At 37.4% G+C, this 15,740-nt stretch overlaps 1 protein-coding gene across 5 annotated transcripts in view; it reads right to left on the bottom strand.

Moving 5' to 3' along the window:
• The window catches only part of myo18b (myosin XVIIIB), a 60,578-nt gene that overhangs the window by 35,536 nt on the left and 9,302 nt on the right, over positions 1-15,740 (bottom strand). For 4 of the 5 annotated variants that reach the window (XM_082157920.1, XM_082157922.1, XM_082157923.1 and 1 more), the window contains 18 exons: positions 14,608-15,025; positions 13,700-13,765; positions 12,674-12,786; positions 11,409-11,576; positions 10,758-10,965; positions 10,260-10,402; positions 8,915-9,015; positions 8,509-8,572; positions 8,085-8,229; positions 7,818-7,988; positions 6,750-6,840; positions 6,480-6,672; positions 5,252-5,332; positions 4,973-5,093; positions 4,746-4,893; positions 2,361-2,544; positions 2,123-2,273; positions 150-259 (listed from right to left, as the gene is read on the bottom strand). In XM_082157920.1, the coding sequence (XP_082014046.1) occupies positions 150-259; positions 2,123-2,273; positions 2,361-2,544; positions 4,746-4,893; positions 4,973-5,093; positions 5,252-5,332; positions 6,480-6,672; positions 6,750-6,840; positions 7,818-7,988; positions 8,085-8,229; positions 8,509-8,572; positions 8,915-9,015; positions 10,260-10,402; positions 10,758-10,965; positions 11,409-11,576; positions 12,674-12,786; positions 13,700-13,765; positions 14,608-15,025 (2,676 nt within the window). Of the gene's footprint in view, positions 1-149; positions 260-2,122; positions 2,274-2,360; positions 2,545-4,745; positions 4,894-4,972; positions 5,094-5,251; positions 5,333-6,479; positions 6,673-6,749; positions 6,841-7,817; positions 7,989-8,084; positions 8,230-8,508; positions 8,573-8,914; positions 9,016-10,259; positions 10,403-10,757; positions 10,966-11,408; positions 11,577-12,673; positions 12,787-13,699; positions 13,766-14,605; positions 15,026-15,740 lie in introns of all 5 variants that reach the window. The other variant, XM_082157921.1, reaches the window with a different exon arrangement.

Raw genomic sequence — 15,740 nt, 5'->3', positions numbered from 1 at the left:
CAATGAGGGCTGTTCAAGCAAAAACCGGCAAATCAATGAACAAGCATATAAACAGGGAAATAAAGAACGTCATCATTTGACATCATTAAAAATAAATGACATTTCAACAGAGGGTAATGAGGCGCGTGTGTGATTCAGGACGTCCAGACCTTCCTCTCGTCTGGGGTAATGAAGACAGAACCGTATCGCTTCATTATGGGAGCAGAGAGGGCCTGAAAACGACAGCGGAAATCACCCAGGGACATGTGCTCAGGGTAGCCTGCAAGACAGAGACACAGAGGAAGAGTTTGCTGTCTTTGTAAGGACATTTGGGAGTAAATCCTGAAAAATATACTATAGATACTGGTCGTTATGAGGAGAAGTGCTTCAAATGTTCGGAGTGCTTGAGATGCTCTTTCTGTAGTATGTTAGATGTATACTGAGTCTGTAAATGTGCAGTACACAACCAAACGGTATCAAGCATGTCTGGAGCACAAACAGTGCAAGATGAGTTACACGCCAGAATTATTTAAATTATTTAATACATCAGTTAAAAATATCTCTGAATAATTCTTGATTTTGTTTTTGGGCTCTACTAGAATAGGTTTTCATGCGTGAATGTTAAAAAAACACACATTATTTTTACATATTTGCAGCTCCTCTCTTCCCAGTCTGTCAGTAACACTGTTTAGTTCGTGTCTCTATGAAGCCCCTCCTTCTGAAAAGTGAAACGCGCTCTGATTGGTCGGCTGGACCAGTGTGTTGTGATTGGTCAACTGCTTCGAGCTTGTTTGGAAAATGTCACTCCCCTTACCATAACTCTGAGTTTTAATGCACTACTAACCAACTCAACCAGGCCCCGCCCCTTTATTTATATAGGCGTATATCTCGGGCGGGAATTATTTAAATGAGAAATATTGTGATATGTATAAGAATACAATAGAAAAATAAATGATTGAGGGGTTTCAGAGAGTTCAGAAACTGTGCGCACTGATATAGAGAATTACTTTTGCAGGGACTTTGTGCTTTGTGACTTTGCTGACCTTTTTCATGCTCAAACAGCAACACTATGCATTAAAGAAAGTTGAAAATGTACAAAAGCATAATAGGTCCTCTTTTACAGTCATTGGAGTTTGACAAGGAAAGCATGATGGTGGTTTTCATTTTTCAATAAATAATTAGTGTGAATCCTGAACGGCCTAAAAGCCACCAAGTAAAAACAACTTAATCTAAATTTGAAATTACTAAACAAACCTTCTTCTCATACTAGGATTTGTTTCATATAATTTATTTCCATTGCACACTCAAAAGTTGTTCAAAACTCTAATCTTAAAGGGGTCATGAACTGAGAAATCATACTATAAGAGGTCATCATACTATAAGAGGTCATCATACTATAAGAGGTCATCATACTATAAGAGGTCGTCATAAGAGGTCATCATACTATAAGAGGTCATCATACTATAAGAGGTCGTCATAAGAGGTCATCATACTATAAGAGGTCATCATACTATAAGAGGTCGTTTTACTATAAGAGGTCATCATACTATAAGAGGTCGTCATACTATAAGAGGTCGTCATACTATAAGAGGTCGTCATACTATAAGAGGTCGTCATACTATAATAATATCCTGTAAGTTTCAGAACAGAAAACTTACTTCCTTCCTTGTTAAAAAATACCTTTTATTTCTAAATTATGAAAAAATGTTATGTAAAAATATCATACTAACATTATAAGTGCAACCCAGGAGACTTTGTACAGTAAAACAATAAAACAATGTGTGTGCATGAGTGTGTGTATGTGTGAGTGTGTGTATGAGTGTGTGTGTGTGTGTGTGTGTGTGTGTGTGTGTGTGTATGTGTGAGTATGAGTGTGTGTATGAGTGTGTGTGTATGAGTGTGTGAGTGTGAGTGTGTGTATGTGTATGTGTATGTATGAGTGTATGATTTTATCAATCAATAAATTCCACTAGAAACAAACCTTGTGTGTGTGTGTGTGTGTGTGTGCGTGTGTGTGTGTGTGTGTGTGTGTGTGTGTGTGTGTGTGTGTGTGTATGAGTGCATGTGCGTGTGCGTGTGCGTGTGAGTGTGAGTGTGCGTGTGTGTGTGTATGAGTATGAGTGTGTGTGCGTGTGTGAGAGACCTGTTCGGTACAGCTGTAGTGCAGGCAGCAGGTGTGTGGAGTGCAGCTGTACACGCAGTGCTGGGACATCAAAGCCACAGCCATCTGTCTTAGCATTCACACACTGCAGGAAGACAGGCCGCGCTCGCCGAATCAGATTCACCAGAGCGTCCTGCTCGAGAGAGTCAGAAAGAGTGAAGAGGATCTAAACACAGAAGACAGATGGAAACGGCTTCATAACAGCTCATGAGTCTCTCACCGCCTGCAGTTTGACAGCGATGCACTGGGAATGTCTCCTGAGGGCCGCCATCCCTCCGCTCAGAGTCTTGCGCACCGTCCCGCTCCTCTCCAGTGAGCGCTGAGAGCCGCCCTCCACGCCACCCAAACCCCGGCAGAGAGGCGGGACAGACGCCCGCGGGCCGAACACGGCCTTCACCGCTACACTGAAGAGAGGAAGAGAGAGAGAGAATCAGGATCATTTCACACTGAGGCGTTCAGTGTGAACACAGTTCCGTTTGCCATCATAGTTGGGTACACATGAACTACAGTAACACTGATGTAAACGTCATTAGTATTAACAAAAAAGTTATTTTCTGTCATCTCTCCATTATTATATCAATTAAAAGTGCCAAATAATTAATATGTGAAATCCATGAGTATCAGAAATAAGTATTAGTATCAGTCAATCTTGCATGACCTAGGGGAGAGCGGGGCACAAAGTAACGCTTTTTGACTTTCTCAGGTTGTGTAAATCTATTTATTTTTCCCACATTAAATTCACATGTCTAGTACAATTATGTGGTTTTGTTTTATTAATACAGAATATACTTTTTTCTTGTTATACCCCGAAAGAATGGAAGTGAAATGTGACAACATGCCTCATTGGTACATCGTAACATGACCATATGACAGATTAAAATGCTATCTGATCTAATCAAACAAATATACAAGACAAACTAAAATATTTTTTCAGTAAAATACAATTATTAACTTTTTCATATAAAATAATGGCATTTTTTAATAATTAAATATAAACTAATTTATGAGTTTTGACTACGAACACAGGAAAACACTGCTATACAACATAGTTCAAAACATATTAATAATTAGTAATTTCTGAGCATTAACTCATAAACTCAATAGAATTCATAAAAGTATAGAATAGAATAGCATATTTCTAATAGGGGCTCATTGTAACGCAGTGTGACAACATGCCCCACCTGCACAACTTTGATTTAAACCCGGCTAGTGTCTTCTGCTAGTTAGCGAAGCATTAAAGAACTATATCAACCGTTAAATAACATATTGGAGATTAAAATAATATCAGATTTGTCTCATTTTAAATAAGCACAAAAAATAGAGATGAAAAATTAACTTAAGTAAGAAATTGACTTTTGCTATGGTTTAATAAATGTCTATTGATATCTTCCAATTTTTGCGCAATGTTTTCTCTATATAGTGTTGATATGGCAACTAGAAAATACACCAAGTTTCGTCATGCTAGCATGTGTGGAAGCATTTAAAAAACAAGTAACCCCGTGTTACGTCGTGCCCCGCTCTCCCCTATATGACATCTAGTGAACGCCACTTGATCAAATCTTATTTTAAAAGATGATTTTATTTATAATTTTATATCTTAATTATGTAAAAGTTCTCATTTCTCATTGCTGCGTGTAAAAACTGACTTTTCTAAAAGTTGTCGACACCAAGCTCATGGTCGGCTGTATTGCGATGTTTACGTCATCAGCATGACCAGCGTGAGCACTAGCAGATGTTTAACACTGTTCCCTGGTAACAGCTGAGAAGGACAAGGCGCAAGTATCAATGTGTTATTGAATATGATTTACCACCAAAACTCACACACAGCACTTGCTTTTGTCTGCCGCAGACGATCTGCAAGAGACGCGAGGAATGCGAGCTGCTCTCCAACGGCAATTTATTCAGAGACAAACAGCAATGAGAAAGCATTATACTATATTAAATGAGACATGGAGGAATGCAAAAATGCAATTCATACAGAATGTCAGCAATAGCAGTTCACCAAAGATCAAATGAAATGAACACCAGACAAAATAAACATTCTCACCCATATTAAATGTCTATTTCCTTATCATTTCTAATAGGTATTTTCCAAACGTACCAGAGTTCACATGAACCAAACACCAGACCAATAAGATAAAATAATATTCCAAATGTAACAGAGTTTCCACCAGACTAATAAAAAATACAAATAAAATTAATAAAACAAAATAAACATTCCCATCCATATTTAAAGTCTATTTTCTTAGATTTTTTTAATATGAATTTTCCAAACGTAGCAGAGTTCACATGAACCAAACACCAGACAATTAAACATTTTCACCAATTTTTGTAAATTCTACATGTATTTCCTTATATTTTACTGCCATTTTTGCTATTTGCTCAAATAAACTTTTTCGAAATGTCATACCTGCTATTTTTCATGGTACTTTTATTGGTATAAAACTGGCGAGATGACACGTACTCAGTAAGTCAATGAATAATGTCAAATCATTAATAACTTTCCTGGTAATAATATTCAGAACTGTGTATGAGGAAAAGCTCTAGTCTGAAAATGTCCTCCACACAGCCGTGTAAAAGTGCCAGATCATCTGTGTTCTCTTACATTGAGGAGTTCTGCAGCAGCGAGCTGGCGTTCAGCACAGACGGATTGTTCTGGACCTGACCGAACCAGCCTGAGAGATCATAGCGGACTGGATCTGAACCCATCAGGTGAGCGATCTCACACTGCAGAGGCTGCTCGCACTGGCGCACTGAGAAGCAAGCGTGTAGAGAGATGAGGAAGTGTGTGATCAAACATCACAGGAGAAGATCAGAATCAGACTGAAGTACCTGTGCCGCTGAAGGACTGACACACTCTTTCCAGAACTGTGCTCTCGGTGGAACCAGGAGTGACCATCTCTTCATCCAGAACCCACAGGAGACCTCGAGAGTCGCCTTCTGGTGCTCGAACCTGAGAACGCACACACACACACACACACACACACACACACACACACACACACACACACACACACACACACACACACACACACACACACACACACACGGTGTAAAATGACATGCATGGTTGAGGTCTGTAGAAGTGTGTTAGGAATCACTGAGTGATACCTGCAGTCCTGGCTGGTCAACGGCACACACAACCTCTGACGGGCTCGTCTCGGGGGCTGCGAAATCTACAGGTACTCCTTCCTAAGGAAATTATTCAGAAAATAAAAAAAAAATATATTATTTGTTAGTATTATTATAAAGTACATTTCTTGTCACCTCTCTATTATAATATGAATGCCAAAAAGGGTCAATCCCCCTCACAAAATTAGCATGTGGTGCCATGAAAAATAACAGATATGGCATTTTTAGACATAGTTTATTGACAAATTGGCAAAATAGTTGTGAAACACATAAAAATATAAATTATAAATATGCATAGGAATTATTATATTATATTATTTAATGCATTCAATTAAATGAATTCAGCAAGGTTCATATTCAATATTTGTTTGAGGTTGTCAAAAACAAACACTACATTTTTGTTTGAGGTTATCAACGATAAAACAACTTCAAAATTAGTATGTGGTGCCATAAAAAAAAAAAAACAGATATGGAATTTTTAGATATAGTTTATTGACCAAATAACAAAACGGCAGTAAAAAAGGAATAAAAGTTATAGATATGCATAGGAATTATATTTTATATATTATCTTATTATCTTATTTTAAAATTTATAAAAAAATAAAGTAAAATTTAATCAGCAATTAAGTTTCATTTTCATATTCAATATTTATTTTAGGTTATCATTTATTGACCAAATATCAAAATGGCAGTAAAACAAACAGAAATAGAAGTTATAAAAATTCATAGGAATGTTACTTTATATATTATTTTATTATATTATTTTTTAATTTATTTGATTTAAAAATTAAATTAAATTTAAATGTAATCAGCTAGGTTAATTTCCATATTCAATATTTATTTGAGGTTGCCATACGGCATTTTAAAACAAACAGACATAGAAGTTATAAATATTCATAGTAATGTTACTTTATATATTATTTTATTCTATTTTCTTTTCTTTTTTTTTATCAGAAAGATTCATATTCATGTTCACTATTTAATTGTGGTTGTCATATGGCCTTTTTAGATATAGCTTATTAACCAAATAACCAAATGGCATTAAAACATACAGAAATAGAAGTTATAAAAGCGTAGGAATATTATTTTATTTATATATTATTTTTAAATGAAATGTTATTGAATTTAATTAAATCAGCAAGATTGATATTCAATATTAGTTTGAGGCACAGCACAGCTGTTTTCAGGATTGCGCGTGGTACAGTACCCGTGTGTATCGCTCCAGCGTCTGTGTGAATGTGTGACTGTAGTAAAGCTCCAGCAGTCTCTCCTGTAAGTAGTTGTGACAGAGCTCGGAGAATCCGGCAGCCCGGTCGTCAGCGCTGTGTCTGGGGTTCCTCAGGCCCGGTGTGTCCACCAGCATCACAGAGGCCAGCGTCAGCTGCTGAGACTGCAGCGCTCTGGGGAGAAGACACACACACTGCCATATCAGGAACACTTCAGAGACATATCATTGACCAGGACACTGAGTCTTTACCTGTTGATGAGAGACACTATAGTGGTGAAGAGTTCCTCATAGAGACCAGCCGCCATCCCTTCTACACACTGAGCAGCACTGAGTTTTGGACCTGAAACACACACACATATGTTGATCTAGCTCTCTTAATAAGGACTGATATTTTTGTCATATTAAGACAATTATAATTACAATAGACTCCTATAAGAAAACCTTAAACATCATCATTAAATAATCTTGATTTAGTTTATTTATAAACTGCTTTTCTCTTTTAGGACATCCTCAAATAGAAGTTTATTTATTTATTCATTTAATTGATCAAAAATACAGTAAAACTGTAATATTGTGAAATATTATTACAAATTGAATTAACTGTTTTCTACAGTAATATATTTTAATTTATTCCTATGATCAAAGCTGAATTTTCAGCATCATTACTCCAGTCTTCAGTGTCACATGATCCTTCAGAAATCATTCTAATATGCTGATTTGCTGCACAAAACATTTCTTATTAGTATCAAAACTAAACAGTTTTTGATGCGAAATATTTTTGTGGTGTATGAACAGTAGTGTATGGAAGAATTAGAAAACATAAATACGCTGATTATTTATTAAATAATAGACATAAAAAATGTAAATAAGCTGAAACTGAAATGTTTTGGTTATAACTCTTATTCAGTTCATATTCATTTTAATATGTGGCTCTCTGAAATATTAGTTTCTAACTGATCAATTGAGGCATTTTGTGGTTAAACATTTTTTATAATATACACTAAACTGCTTATCCTCATCAACTGAATAATATATTTTTTTTAAAACTACACTATTTCATGTTTATTTATCTATTGCCAAATTTATAAACTGTATATAAGGCTGAGGTGGGTCAGAGCAGGCATGCTTTAGTCTGGCTTTTATGCTGCATTGCGTCTTTACACAGAATTTTGAGCAGACACAGAGCAGGCTTGACTGTAAAGATGCCTTATTTGATGTGTAATATGTTCTGTATGTTATCACTGGTTCCTCTACACATATTTGAGCTGGGATATTCGAGGTTGTGGTGGGTTTAACAGGGACAGACTGTATTCGGACCTTCCTCTGGCTGGTCTGCGGTGTGTCTCTCTCGGACACCTCCGGTCGCTCTCTGCAGTAACTGTCTCAGGTGGTGTTTGAAGACGGCAGTGTGAAGCTCCTCTCCCTCACAACCCAGGACAGCGCTGGCCGTCTGCGCGCTGTCAAAACTCATAAACTGCTTACGGCCCACTGAAGCCACAGAAGAAAGAGGGGGGAGAAAGAGAAAAGACTGTCCAAATTCTTTTCACTTCACAAAATACAGTCATCAGTGTAGTCCTGTCTTACCTTTGCATGCTCCTGCGACACCAAGATGATATATTCCTGCTAAAACATGCCAGATGGCCTTCTGCTCATCCGCTGAGAATCCCAAAGTGTTCATGGCGGCTAGAAGTTTCCCAAAACCCACTAAAGCTCTCTGCTTTTCATCCACCTGAAGTGAGGGAGGGACAGACATTTCTTTTTATTAAAGCTTATTAGAGAAAATTTATAAAATAAATATACAGCTGGGCTCTAAATTTGATGGAATTGTGGGTAAAAGTGGGGAGAACGGGATCCAGGAAATGTTGCAAGCCAGACTTAAACGTGTGTTGCTGACATGAGCACCAAAGCTCCACATGTCAAAGCACATGCACTAATCTGGTAGGAATATTAGTTTAATATTCATGACATTTTCCTTACTTTGTGTGTTGTTTGTTTAAACAGTTCATACCTTGGTTGGGCATGTGATTCCAAAAGAGTTGTATTCCTTTAACTGGTGCAGCTGCAGTTCAGACCTGTGATGAGAGAACAAGACAGTTACACTCAAATTTAAACAGGAAATGACATCAGACGAGATCCGGCCCCCTCAAGCTCTCTGGAGCTTTTGTTTTAACGCAAAGCTATGAAAAGAGCAGGCATTCTGCCAAAGTGGTGGTCGCAGAAGAGCTTGTGCGTGCCACTGAGGGGAAACCGTATCCAAAAACAAACCCCTAACAATGGGGTGAATGATCTGAGGTTTAATGACAGGTAACTTTAGATCTTCGCCGACTAATAATGCTGCACTCAGGCCTGTGAGGAGAGAAGCCAGGAAACCTCTACTGAGTGTGACCACAGAGAGCTCCAGAGACTGAACGGACCTCATGTCTGTGCTGAGGCCTGAGAGCATCTGAGAGAACACCAGGAAGTTACTCTCTCCCTCCGGCCTCCGACACACCCTCCATTTCTCCAGCAGCATCGTCTAAAACAGACACACAGAGAAAACATAAGACAAATTTATACAGACGGAAGGACGGATTGACATGCAGATAGATAGATAGATAGATAGATAGATAGATAGATAGATAGATAGATAGATAGATAGATAGATAGATAGATAGATAGATAGATAGATAGATAGATAGGAGACAGACCGACAGACAGACAGACAGATAGATAGATAGATAGATAGATAGATAGATAGATAGATAGATAGACAGACAGACAGACAGACAGACAGACAGACAGAAAGACAGATCGATAGATAGATAGATAGATAGATAGATAGATAGATAGATAGATAGATAGATAGATAGATAGATAGATAGATAGATGGACAGGAGACAGACAGACAGACAGATAGATAGATAGATAGATAGATAGATAGACAGACAGACAGACAGACAGAAAGACAGACAGATAGATAGATAGATAGACAGACAGACAGACAGGCAGATAGATAGACAGATCGATAGATAGATAGATAGATAGACAAACAGACAGACAGACAGACAGATAGATAGATAGATAGATAGACAGATAGATAGACAGATAGATAGATAGATAGATAGATAGATAGATAGATAGATAGATAGATAGATAGATAGATAGATAGATAGATAGATAGATAGATAGATAGATAGATAGATAGATAGAAAGACAGACAGACAGACAGACAGACAGACAGACAGACAGATAGATAGATAGATAGATAGACAGATAGATAGATAGATAGACAGACAGACAGACAGATAGACAGAAAGATAGACAGAAAGACAGACAGACAGATACATAGACACACAGACAGACAAACAGATATATAGATAGATAGATAGATAGACACACAGACAGATATATTGATAGATAGACAGATAGATAGATAGATAGATAGATAGATAGATAGATAGATAGATAGACAGATAGATAGATAGATAGATAGATAGACAGATAGATAGATAGACAGATAGATAGATAGATAGACAGATAGATAGATAGATAGATAGACAGACAGATATATATATAGATAGATAGATAGATAGACAGACAGATATATATATAGATAGATAGATAGATAGATAGATAGATAGACAGATAGATAGATAGATAGATAGACAGACAGATAGATAGACAGATAGATAGATAGATAGATAGATAGATAGATAGATAGATAGATAGATAGATAGATAGATAGACAGATATATATAGATAGATAGATAGATAGAGCACCTGCAGGTGTGCGGCAGCAGCGAGTCCTGCGTGGTTGAAGTCCAGTGAGAGCACCATAGCGAATCGAGTCGAGGCTTCACTGTGAGACGAGCTCACACACCCGAAAGAGCGCAGCACCGTAAACACTGCCTGTAGTCGCTCTACTGCAGATACACACAAACCAGCACAACTTTACAAGCGACAACACACAAACACGACTAAACAGCCTCTAAACTGCTGCTATAGCATTTCAGCAATCACTTATCGTCAGGAGATTCACACACACACACAAATGCTGATATTCAGTGGAGTGGAACATGTCACACTGTGCTGTTGTAATTACTGGAGAGGAGCTTGTAAACTCTACCAGAGGCTCTTTCAGAAATAAAATTCAGCAAAGACAATGCAAATTATTCAAGGACTTGTTTGATTCATTTCTATTGGTAAGTTTTAAGATGTACTCTATTCCCGTTCAGTACTGTAGCTTTAGGTTATAAACACTAAAGTGTATCCACTCACAGGTAAGGCTTCCTCCCGCTGTTCCCGCTTGTTTGAGCAGCTCCTGGGAAAACGACTGACAGGTAGTGGTCTTCCCCGTCCCACAGCGGCCCAGAGCCACCAGAGTCTGGTCCCTCCGCTGACCCACCATGGACACGTACACCCTCCTCACCAGAGCCTGCAGTGGGCCAGGGGCCTCCCAGGACTCCCAGCGTCGGCTCCGAAGACCCTGATACACGAAACAAACACTTCTCATTCTACCAAACGTCTGTTTACTGCACTGAGCACAAACATGATTCTGCATGTCGAACAAAAAAAGTACTGAGGTTGTACCAAAAGTTTACAGGACAAGACCTCTTTTTCGATGTTGGATAAAATGAGTCAATTTATTAAATCAATAAATAATTTTTGAAAATATACATGAATATTTTAATTTCAATTGAACCGAATTTAAAAGACATATAATTGTCCATTTTAAAAGCTATTCTTTCTTAAATAATGCACAACCCTGATGGAACTACATCCAAAAACAGTAATACCATTGTTCTTTTTTGTAAGGAAACTACACTAGTCAGTATATGCATTTGTACAACTAATGTGCTGTATTTAACTACTATAACTACTGTAATCATACAGGTGACATAGCCGGTTTTGTAGCTACACGGGTCTCACCTTGGCTGGCGAGGACAGAGGAGGCCACAGTGCCAGTAGATTGGGCCCAGTGTGGGTCAGGGGTAAATATCCTTTAGCTCGACTGGTCAAAGTGTGAAGGACGCTCGACTCGTTCATGCTCACAAGCTCGCTCAAGTCTTCACTCAGGTCCAGCTCAGGAGGATTCAGCTGAACACAACCACCGAAAGATGTCAGCACTGGTCATGCATATCATATGAGTATATCCAGACGGTTGTCGAAATTATGACATAAGAAGTCATATTTATGAGATGATTATGACATACTATGTCAGAATCCTCAAATAAAAAGAATTCATGACATTCTTAAAGGGACAGTTCACCCCAAAATGAGAATTCTGTCATCCTTTACTCACCCTCAAGTTGTTCCAAATGTGTATGAATTTCTTTAAAAAAAATTGTTGTCAAGGTTCTAACTTGTCAATTATGACATAAAAAGTCAAAAGTATGAGACAAAGTTGAAATTTATATACTAAGTAGTTATGACTTAAGTCAAATTGAAATTATGATTGCCTTTAATAAAAAAAAATGATGCCTTTAATATTTAAATATGACATAAAAAGTCAAAATTATGAGATAACGTTAAGGGTTAGTCAGTATGTAATTTTTTTTATCTCATAATTATGACTTGCCTCAATACTAAGTCAATTATGAGTTGAAAAGTTGAAATGATGACATACAAAAATCATATTTATGACATGAAAAGTCAAATTATGAATAACAGTCAATTATGTGATGAAAGGTCAAAATTTTGACAAAAAGTCAACATTATGACACTTAATTAGGACAAAAAAAGTTGAAAGTAATAAGTAATAATTATGAGATAAAAAGTCATAATTATGAGATAAAATCAAAATTATGACATACTAAGTTCATTTTGAGATGAAAAATAGAAATTATGACTTAATTTCAACTATGACATAAAAAGTTGAAATTATGGCATACTAAGTCATAGTTAAGACATAAAAAGCTGAAATTATGACATACTGAATTTAAATTATGCAATTATGACTTTTTTTTTTTAAGTCAAAATTCCCGACCAAACTCCACCAACAAACCCCCCCCCCCCCCCCCCATAAAAAGTTGAAATTATGACATACTATGACATAAATCGAAATTATGAGATAATGTTGAAATTAACTACTGCATGCCAATATGTCATAATTACGATTTACAAAAGCATGACTTTTTTCCCCTTCATAAATTGGAAATGGGCTTCAATAAATAGCAGCAGTGAATAAAGTTCACCTGTTCGATCTCATACTGGGTGACATCACGGAGGGACCCGTCTGAGGCCAGTCGAACCCTCACCCTGCCGTCAGGGAGATCCGGTGTGCCCTCGTCCGGCTTCAGCTGAGTGACTGTGAGAGTAAGAGGGGTCAAAGGTGACTAATACTCAACGCAAATCAATGTCAATTCTCTACAGGGCATAGATCAAATTTCTTCTCAGTGGGGAACAACAAAAAGGACATTTGTTGACAATTGTTAACAGAAAATCTTCCCTTCCGTTGCACCCACATATTGAAGAATGCTTCATTTACACTTTGAAAGCATAATTCACATCAAATCTTACACAACAAATCACATGGACATATTTTTATGGTGCTTTTGTTATTCTTTTTGAAGCTTGACAGATTTGGGTTCATGAAGATACTGCAGTACTGTGTGTGTGTGTGTGTGTGTGTGTGTGTGTGTGTGTGTGTGTGTGTGTGTGTGTGTGTGTGTGTGTGTGTGTGTGTGTGTGTGTGTGTGTGTGTGTGTGTGTGTGTGTTTTTTGCAGTAGTTAATCTTTGAATCTTATAACATGATGACTTTTCGGGCGCGTAGATTTAGCGAGGCTTGATAAGATAACAACACTAAACCCATTCATCACTAAACTGAGGAGGAAGAAGATTAGCCTGCTAGCAACACGCCACAATTTACAGAGTAGAGTTTATGTTTCATGCAAAGAGAACAATCTTGCAACACAAGAGGTGTGTATTAAGCAATATTAAGCTAAAATAGGGAAATGGGCAGCTTTTACATAGTGCAAAAACAATGAACTCTTGGAAGGTCCCAAAATCAATAAGACCACATGTAAATATAGCATCCTCTAAGACAACACGCTATTCATAACCTGTAACTTAACACCACGGGACCGGAGAGCTGTTCTAGCCTTCAGACATGCAATTCAGGAATGATGAACCCAAACAACTACTGAAAATACCAGTCAATGCATCAACACCACAACTTGTTCTCTTAATGTAAGGTGAACAGGTACAAGAGCAGACTAACCGAGTGTATATCCATCTTTGTGAGCGTACCACACCTTACCAGCTTCATACCACACATCCCTCTGCAGAGAGAAAGAGGAAGAGAGAATTAGGCCACAAATATAGAGTAGTAGATGTAAAACAACCTTTCTACATTCCAGCTACATGTTTCTACATTATTGCTAACTAAAACTCAAATTAAAACTTTTAAAAATAATTTTTGGTCACTGAAATAAAGCAAAAATAAATGATTAGAGGAAAAACTTAAGCTTAAAAAATGTTGCCTTGGTTACTAACTGAAATAAACAAGTTGAAGTTGATGTACTAAAATTAAAATAGTACTTCATATTAATAAAGTACTTAATAATAATAAATATATATATATATATATATAAAAAAATACTATAACAAATGAATAAAAATGTAACATTTATAATAAATGATACAAATATCATTCATATATACTGAAATAGTAAATAAATAACCCTAAAATAACACTACAAATATAACAATGCTAAAAACTAGCCATTTGTTAATAGAATAATTTAATGCACTGTAAAAAAATGTTTCAACTTAAAAAAAAAAAGTGTTCGTGCAGCCTTTACATTTTAAGCTTAGTCAACATGAAATATGAAGTTGTACTAAGTGACAACTTGGAAACTTGAGTTGACTTAACTTAAAATTTTAAGTTTCTTTCAGTTTTTTTTGTCAGCATGAACACTTTAAGTTGAATCTTTTTTTTTTTTTACAGTGAGTTAAATGTTAATGTAATAACAGTTACAACAATAATACAAAATATTAATAACAACTGAAGTGAATATCGGTGATCTCATAATATAATCAATTCCTGATGGGCAAAATCAATCTACTTTCTGTATAAAAATAATATAAATGCATCGTGAAGCAACACGACAGTGGTTGTACCTACCACTGGCACCTTGGGCTCCTCTCTTATACGGGTTACAGTGAGTTGACCCTCAGGCTCTTGCCTCACCTCTTTCACTTCCTGTTTCAGCGGTTTAACTTCCTGTTGTACCTTTACTTCTTCCTTCTTCACTTCTTTTTCTATTGGTGGACCTGGAGATTTAGCTTTATCTGTGCTGGGGCTGGGCGCCTGCCCGTTGATCTCTGGAGTCGTGGACTTTGAGTCGCTTCTCGGACTTCTTGGGTTTTCCGGTGACATTATCCTCCTGGAAGAGGAGGTTTTCTTCTCCGTCAGATTGGTGTGGCGGCCCCGTTCTCCGTTCATCAGCTGCTCTGCTCGAAGTGCCATCTCCGCTTCCAGTATTGGTGGAGTTTGGTCGGGAAGTAAGAAATTCTGGACCAGGTTGTTGCTGAGTTTACTGGGCTGTGAGGAGCATTAAACACCACATGGAGACTGGTGTAAGTCATACTCTTATGACAACAAGACCATCCCCTGCTGGTAAACCCAATGAAAACCAGCTGATAACGTTGAGTTAATATGCTAAAAGTTTTGCCAGGTTAGTGGCATCACATGTTTGAAAGAACCTGAAGCTGGATTCATGAAAGTCTTCTTAAGAAAGACGTTAAGACATTTCTTAAGATAAATTCTAAGAAGAGGGTTCCTAAGTGAATGAAATGAAAAACACCTTTTTGGGCTGCCTGCCGATTACCGTAATAATCATAATAAGCGTACACACTATTTACTTGACATGGCATTTTTAAAGGTGCTCTAAGCGATGTTGGGGGCTAGCTCGACCCTCCCTCCTCCTCATCCCGTCCCCTCCCCCTCCCTTCCGTGCTTCCTAAAACAATCATGAACCATTTAGAAAAAACAAACTGGATATACCCTGTCCAGCAGAAACAGAGCCACCTGAATGTCGGATTGGAAGCCCTTCTGCCGGCGGAGTTTTCGCCACCTTTTGAACGCTTTTCCGATGTAAATTCGGGACTTTGCGTTCCTTCTCCTTTTCTCTATTCTTTGTTATTTGTTCATTGGAACGTCGTCTCTTTGGTCGTGTGTCGGCCATATCAAAATTCAAAAGATATATAATTCTAACGTTAGTCCTCTAGCTAACTTCCCTCTTCATGCTTCTCTCTCC

The sequence above is a fragment of the Leuciscus leuciscus genome, assembly GCF_965113295.1.
Source record: "Leuciscus leuciscus genome assembly, chromosome: 24".
NCBI classification, from domain to species: Eukaryota; Metazoa; Chordata; class Actinopteri; order Cypriniformes; family Leuciscidae; genus Leuciscus; species Leuciscus leuciscus.
Note: the sequence above shows the minus strand (reverse complement) of the source record. Positions and strands in the feature narration are given on the sequence as shown.